The sequence below is a fragment of the Zingiber officinale genome, chromosome 2B (assembly GCF_018446385.1).
Source record: "Zingiber officinale cultivar Zhangliang chromosome 2B, Zo_v1.1, whole genome shotgun sequence".
Lineage (NCBI taxonomy): Eukaryota > Viridiplantae > Streptophyta > Magnoliopsida > Zingiberales > Zingiberaceae > Zingiber > Zingiber officinale.
Window position 1 is genome coordinate 23541575 of NC_055989.1, and position 8705 is coordinate 23550279.

At 39.0% G+C, this 8705-nt stretch overlaps 1 protein-coding gene across 1 annotated transcript; it reads right to left on the bottom strand.

Moving 5' to 3' along the window:
- Positions 1-1395: 1395 nt before the first annotated feature.
- On the bottom strand, positions 1396-1904 carry LOC122049040 (probable apyrase 3). Its single transcript, XM_042610534.1, has one exon. The coding sequence runs from the start codon at positions 1699-1701 to the stop codon at positions 1396-1398; it is 306 nt and encodes a 101-aa protein (XP_042466468.1). The 5' UTR covers positions 1702-1904.
- Between the last annotated feature and the right edge of the window lie 6801 nt (positions 1905-8705).

The following is an 8705-nucleotide window of genomic DNA, read 5'->3' on the forward strand; positions in this document are numbered from 1 at the left end:
TGTTCAGTTCCATGCATTAATTTATTATCTTGCAATGATTGTAACATTTCATAGTTAAGGAATCAACAGCGCATGGGGTTGTGAAAATTCTCAACCAAACAAAATGGGATTAATTTTTGTTTATGCACATGGTATTTTGAAAGTAGAGTTGATCAAACAAGACAAATTAGTGAGTAGGACAGGGATGGACACTATTAATCCAGTGTTGTTGTTGTATCATGGCATGGGAGCAAATTCTAGACCCTATACATTAGAACATTTAGAATCATAGAAGATTGGTCACAACTAAGTCTCTCCTACCATCCTCACCATTAACAAAAGTAACCATTACAATCAAATCTCTACTTTCTTTTTATGGCAATGAATCCACCAAAGCAAAAAAATGAAAGAATAAGGGAAAGATTGTATTTCTTATAAGATACAATGAATGATGAGTTGCTGAGGATAAAATCAATTATTCTGTGGGGGGCTTAAAGTGACAAATAAATGCTCGTCTTTTTTTTGCACATCCACATAATCAAGTCACAATACAATCCACCGCCCCCTGCTTCTTCCACAATACTTTCATATATATATATATATATATATATATATATATATATATATATATATATATATATATATATATATATATATAATAATTAAAGCATTTTGTAACTTACATCGATTTCTAAGGTTGACATCTTTGCAATACATCCCCTACAACATTCCAACTCATAAAAATGACACTTGGTAGCTAGACAAAATGACTTGAAACAGTCTAAATTTTTCATTCATATATGTACATTATATCGCGCTTTGTAGTTGCTGATCAATTATGATGATAGATCGTCACCATTTATATTATGAGATAAATTAAAGAACTTGATGATTTATATTATTTGACAACGCAACCATTTTTCTTCTTAATCTTGGTAGTTCAATCACCTTTAACTATGTCCCTGAAGAAATTAAAGGAACAAAATTAGCCAGGGAAAATTAGAGAGCACTAAGCTACCGAACAAGTACTCCAGCTTCCAAATATATGTGCAAAATGGACTGAGATTATCTTCATGTCATAAAGAGGGAACATGAATTAACCTGTGCTGATGCTCCACCAAGCTCAAGTATCCTAGTCGTGTTCTCAGGATCACTTCCCAAACTTCCAAGTGCATAATTTGCAGCAACCCAAGCATACACACCTTCATCAGAACCTGTGACCAAAACATTGACCATAAATTCATGAAGATTTTTAATAGAATTAAATAAAACAACCAGATACAGAGTAAAACAATGTATGTTTATCAGATACCAAGAAGGGTAACCAATATCTAACAAACCAAAAACTAAAAACTTATTGATTTCTCCATACAGTAGCTACGAGGGGATATGACAGTATTCACAGAGAGAAATAATTTACAAACCCGGTATCACAGTCGCCCAATCATCTTTGAATTGAAAGCCTGACAATCTCAGGACCCTCCTGCAAGACTCCAAAATTCTTTCCCTCAGTCCCACTTCGACCATTCTCAAGCCCGCTGTTGCCATTAGCCTAACTTCCGTGACCTTGTGCCAGTCGTTCAGCACTTTCTCCTTAGCGAACTCCAACAGCTCCACCAAGGACTCCCCGGAGAGCTCCGGGTCCCCTAAGTAAGATGACAGCCCGGGCGTCTTCCGCATCATCGCCATCGACTTCAAATCGAGCAAAGGAAAGCCACCCATGATTCCCTTAGAGGAGAATATGTGGATCCGGGTGCTAGAGCTCCCGCCGTCGATAACAATCCCAAATCGAGCAGAAGTCGAGCTGCGGGAGGAGACGACGATGTAAAGGAGAAGAAAGGCGAGAGATAAGAAAGAAACAGAGATCCAAATGCATCGTCGGTAGGGATTATGGGTGGATGATGGACTCCTGGATATGAACGGGAAGAAACAGAAATAAAGGGAAAATTAGCTCAGGCACTTCTGCAATGTCTTCTTCGCAGCCCTCATGCAGCCCCCGAACAAGTACTCTAGCTTCCAAATCTTCGACGAAGGAACCAGATCTATGGGCGACGATGAGCTGATTATTGGGCTGCGCGAGTAATCCAGCTTTGCCCTGTAGGGAAGCGTCGCCCTCGCGGTCAATGACGACTGGGAGGAGGATTTGTAGAAGTAGTGATTATTGGGCAGCGCAGCTTGGAAAGGAATGGAGAAGGGGTGACGGGTTTAGGGCTTGGAGAGGAAAGGAGAAGGGGAGGTGGGTTTAGGGCTTGGAGAGGAAAGAAGAAAGAAAAATGTGAAGTAGATGAAGAGATCGTAAAGGGTGGGGGAATGCGGCGGCGAAAAAATTTTGAGGAGAGGGAAAGAAAAAACGCGGCGGCAAAAAATGGCGAAGGGGAAAAACGACGAAGGGAAAAAATAATGGTATTCAACAACACTTAATAGACAACGATTTTCAAAAACTTTTGTCGTAATCCCAAAAAATAGCGCACATAGACAACAATTTTCAAAAATTATTGTCGTAGCCTTTAAAAACTGTTGTCGTAGCCCTAAAAAAGCATAAATAGACAACGGTTTTTAAAAACCGTTGTCGTAAGCTAAAAAAACTGCTAAAAGACAACAGTTTTTGTTAAAACCGTTGTTAAAAGGCAAAAAGACAACGATTTAGCATAAAACCGTTGTCGTTTGAGTGTTGTTGAATGGGGATTTTCTTGTAGTGTTAATAACCTGTTCGAAAACTGATGTCGTTAAGTGATACTACACCGGTTATAACCCGATGTCTAAAATGGCAGACCTTTTATATCGCCTTCATAAACATCGGTCGAAAATGTAATAGACAGCGGTGGAAAACCGATGTCTATGAGGGTTTTTCTTGTACTGAATGATGAGGATTAGTGAAAATTCTGTGAGGGTCAAGGCTCCAAAGGAACCTCGTTTATGGGATAAAGCCCCAGAGGGATCCCAATACTAGATTTTCATATTTGACCATGGCTCAGTGACGAGAGTTGCTGATGCCCCACTGCCTATTACCATGGTTATATAGATTGATCAATAGAATAAAGGATAAAAGATATATGATGTACCTCCACCCATGAATGATATAGGATAAATGCGAAAGAATATTACTAAATAATATGATGGATTTAAAGAACACATGAAATGTCATGTGATGCTTAAGGTTTAATGTTTTATAAATGCTTACCCTCTTGTTTATTTGTTCTTTGATAATAAATTTCATGTAGAGGTAGATTTAACTATGCATGTGACTATTTATGTAATTTTTGCTATGGTGGTTCAGAGGTGCTAAGTTAGACTCACTAGGTTAGGTCTATGGTAGGTGAAGGAACTGATGACGTTGGAGGCTTAGATCCTTGACCAAAATGGGCTAGAGAGTACACTGCCGAAGACCTTACAATTATGCAAATAAATAGCATTCATGATTTAGAGAGAATAAAATAGTATTATATTCAGACTTTCGGGATATTTGACTAGTTTAAACTTTCCTTTCTCTTTGGTATCAGTGATGGGTTGAATGTAGAGGTGTTGTTTATTATTTGCAATCGACTTGATTTCATTTCATTGGAATCACTACAACAAAAATCACTTTTCGCAGTGCGCAAATTCACTTTCCGCAGCGCACAATGCATGTTGCGCAGTTGAAAGCTGTTGAAAGTCCTATATTATTCGCGGCGCGCATTACGCGCCGTGGAAAAGACTATCCGCAGCATGCATTGCGCGCTGTGGATTGTATTTTCCGTGATATTAAAAATAATATTCGCAGCGTGCATTGCACCCTGCGGATAATAGTATCGGCGGCACACAATGCACGCCGCAGAAAATGATATCTGTGGCACGCAATGCATGCCACGGATAGTAATTTCCGCGGCGTGCATTGTGCGCTTTGGATACTATTTTCTACCGTACGCAATGCGCGCCGCGGATAGTCTAATGAATATAAAACAAAATAATTTCATTATGCTAAAACAATCAATAAACATTTCACAATAAATTAAATACAAATCCAATCCACACACAATTAATAAAAGTCATTTCATTATACCAAAAAACAGTTTTAAGATCCAAGAGTAGCTATTACAAACTTCGATTAAAATCCAATCATCACAAACAAGTAGAATATGTATCAATCAGACAAGTACTATAAATTTAGATAACCATGCGACTGTACTTCCTATTGCATCATCCAGAAACTGCATTTCATCATTTGGTCGAATTAGGTCCACTTTTTCTACCAAAATTTTGTCAACCCAAACTTTCCAACATGATCCACCAAGAATGACGTGATGCACTTTTGTATTTGGATCTGTGGATGCAATTCAACCTTCAGCAACAACTAGTTCATCAACACACCAATGAAGCAGCTTACATTTAGCATTAATAGGGATATCTCCATGACTCACATTCTTCAAATTTGACTATAAATAAACAATACAAGGTTATTAATTCAATCATGTCTAGCAATTATAATAAATTTATGGTTAAAAAAACACATAATTTTAATTATCTGAGAAATATGACCAAAATCACCACTTTTGTTGGCACCAATATTGATATCACTGTTGCTGCCAAATTCATTCCCAACACCACTACAAATGCCACAACTTGCAATCTAATTTAACAACACAATTGTGTTAAGTAATATCATCATGATAATTCGAAAACAATTAAGTTTATATACCAAACTTATTGTATATATATTATTTACTTACTAACCTATTCTTGATGATTTTGTTGCCTCATACTTTGTAAAAACATGTTCCTCATTTCTTGCATTTCTAGTTGATTTTGTTGTCTCATATCTTCCATTTGTTGTTGAACGTTCTGTACTATAGTTTGAAGCTGTTGAACAGTTCCACTTGTTTGCACAGAAGCTCCAACTTTCGATGGCATAACTCCAAAGCCCATGCCACACACTCTACCCTGAGCTTAATTTTCTTTCCCAAAATATTCCTAACATTTGTATAAACAAAACATTACTTAATCAATAAAAACTTATTCCTACATCATTATTTTTTAAACTAAGAAAACATTAAATTTCAATATTGTATTTACTGTCATGTTAAAGTAATATTGACACAATTGATAAATAATGCAGTTACAACTACGCAAGCATATATGCAAATTAACAAATATTTTTTGCTAAGATTAATGCATGAAAATACAATGTAATTAAGAATTTTTCGAATTTGATTAAAATATAAAATACTGAAAACAAATTAAGTGACATAAGTGGTCTCATCTATAGCATCTCATGAAGCAAAATAAAAATAAATCAGAAACATAGGAAAATTATTGCACATGAAGTTACACATGATGCTTCTAAATAAATGAGAAGAATAAAAAAATTATTAAAATTAGGTTTTTTTTTAGCACATAATTCAATTTTATCCAAATCAATAATCCAATTTTATCCAACATCTTAACAATACCTCCCAATTCAATAATCATCCAGTCAACCTATCAACCAAATCATCAAACCACGATCAATCACAAACTCCAACATGATTCACCTTTAAATTCTCACCCATATCCATAGTTTCCAATCCCAAATCCCTAATCTAATATCAACATGGATTCAACAATATTTGCTAATATATCTAAGTAAGAAGAAAACCCTACAACCCATAAAAACCTAATTGTGTAACATACTACTAAGAATCAGAAGTGCATCACTAAAATACACTCACCTTGAGATAGGACAGCTAATTCTAGTACCTAACAGTGCTACACTCCACTGTCCGGAAACTACAATAGTCAATCATACACCAACTCTTCTAAGTATCAATCCAGAAAATGAAATATACAGCAAAGGAGTTGCAGAAAACCTAATCCACAGTACAAACTCACCTCAACAAACCCTCACTTCTTCACCGAGACCTCCAACAGCCGCAAGAAGTGGAGACGTAGTGATCGACGGCAGGGGAAATCCACCAATACCTTGATCCGGTGAATCCCCTTAAGTCCAGATCAAGAAGAACATCACAAAGGGGCAAGATCTTTGAAATCACACAATTTTGGATGAAGCTTACCTTGATCGGTCGCCTCCAATGCTGTTGCCCGATCCAATCCAGCAAGAGTGGAGATACCGATCAATCCCCAGCGAACAGATGGAGGAGGAGATGATCGATCGGCTGGGGATGCGAGTCAACCCCCCTCGTCGTGCCCTAAACAACGAGCTACTGCCGACAGCGAACAACAAATCGCCGAGAAGACGACCTCTCAGTCGGAGATGGCCAATACCGTCGAGATCCAACGCCACGTTCTCTCCGACGACACGTGAAGGCGAAATCGCGATGGAAAAGCCTCTCCGTCGGCGTCGGATCGTCTGCGCACGAGAGAGAAAGATCGAGAGAGGAGAGAGAGGAAGGATCGGTAACTTTCCTCCTCGAATCTCCGGTGTGCTCTATGTCGGTGCCACCGAGAGGCGAAGAGCAACATAGCTGATCGCCAATGAGGCTTGGTATGAAGAGAGCTCGTGCGCGAAGGGGGAAGAAATCGGGAAGAAGGGAAACGGTTCGGCAATTAAACCTAGGTCAAGAGTATATACTTAGGGAATTTAGATTAAATGAAATTAATCAACTCCCTCCTTGATTTGGGTATTCCAAACATACCTTCACTCTACCCCGAATTCTACCCTTCAAAATAGATCATACGGATTACGTTTAAATCCCCCAAAATTTCTAAAATTCCTAAAAAATTCAATAAGATTTTTCGTCCAATAATATTTATTATTTTAAATTTTGCGATATCTTACAGTGGATGTGGAGATGAGGAGGCGCTGTAGAGATGAGGAAGCGGCAGAATTGCTGGCTACCAAGATGAGGAGGCGGCGAGGTCTCGAAAGTGTGGGAGAGAAGGCTTCGATGGTGTGGGAGAGAAGGTCTCGAAGAGGAGGGACGGCGGGAGAAAACTCTTTCGGGAGGAAGTTTGACGGGCGTGCGGCGCGGGATGTGCGAAGAGTTTGGGAATCGAAAATTAAAGAATAAAAGGAAAAAAATAATTATGAGAAAGTAGAATTAATATTACGCAAGGTAAAAAAAATATAAAATTGATTACATTACTGTTTCTTACACGGTTAATAATAACTTATCATATTAACATTAACAGCATGCTACTTTTGCACGCTGTTATTATTAATAACTATTCGCAGCATACATTAATGTCACGCCCCAGAGGAGTCCCTGTCCGAAGAAATTTCGGCGACACCTCCCCTGTACGGGTGACAATCTGAAGCATTTCTACAGGCATAATATACATCAGCCACAGGCGGCTGGAATATACACACAATCATGCAGTTATATATATATCATTAGCCTACACGGCTGAAACAAAACCAATACAGTGGATAAACATAAAATACATGCCCATACAAAACCAAATAAAACACTGCTAGCCGGCTAGGCTTACACCACACAACCAAAACAACACTCCGAACACAAAACCGGAACACAATGCTAAGTACACAAATACATATACAAAAAATAACAATAAACAAAGGCAGAGACAGGTCTTCTGATGTGACGTGGAGACCGGTAGCCAGGATACTCCAAGCGTCTCCATAAATAACCTAGTACCTGAAAAAAAATAGTGTCCACGGGGGTGAGTTCAACAACTCAGCAGATACCTAGTTGACATGTATAGTAACTATAACAAATAGTAATAACTATGGAGTACAGTCTCCTGAACATAAGAGGGTAATACATAATAGAAAAGGCTGAAGAGTACTGTACTCACCAAGGCCACCTATCAGAATAATCAGGTCGTCAGACCGGAAGTGTCATAAATCTTGTATGCATGTCAAACATATGCATCCATCCAAATGCAGCATATAAGTGCAGCAAACACAAGCAGTAAATGCATAAATGTGTATGATGCCAATGATGCGTCCAGGTCACCCCTGACGCCAGTCAGTCATCTAACACAATAGTGAGGCCGAGTGGGTAGGGTTGTGACAACCGTGCACTCTACCATCACTACACCTGATGAGTGAGTGAGTGGACGGGATGCTGTCGGAGTACTCCTGTCCTGTGACCCCAAATCATAAATGGGGGAGCTCAATGCTCTCATCTCCCGGTACACGATGACGGGGAGGTATCTCTGCCGGCTACCACGCCGAGTCACCTGACCAACGGAGCCAAACAGAGTCCACCATCTGCCGGCTACCACGCTACTACACTAAATGCCAGCGGAGCCAAACAGAGCGGAACTGTCTGCCGACTACCACGCTGAGTGCTCAGACCAACGGAGCCAAACAGCAGAACAGTCACACACCTGTCTGATATACCACTAACCCATGAGTGGTGGTGTGTGCAGTACATGTAACTGGCAATGTGCTCAACCATAGTAGAGCCGACAATCGCGCAGCATGCAATCATGATGCATGACACTAAGCATGGCAATAAACTGATCATCATAACCATATCTATATACATAAAATGAGTATCATAATATCGATGGTCAAATACGAAGATCTAAAGTACACAGGTCAGATAGGATATCAAAAACCTAAGTCCTGAACATAACAAGCATGGTATGTCACTACTTCTCTGAGCATATATATATATAATTATGTGGGTACTAGCATAAAATGCATATCAGGTGAGCAAACAAGCAGGTTACAGGTATCCAAAAGTGACATACCGAAACAATGACGAACATAATTATTACTAAAAGCTATGACCTACTAGACATATCAACAAGACATATCAAAAAGATAAGTCAAGGTACCC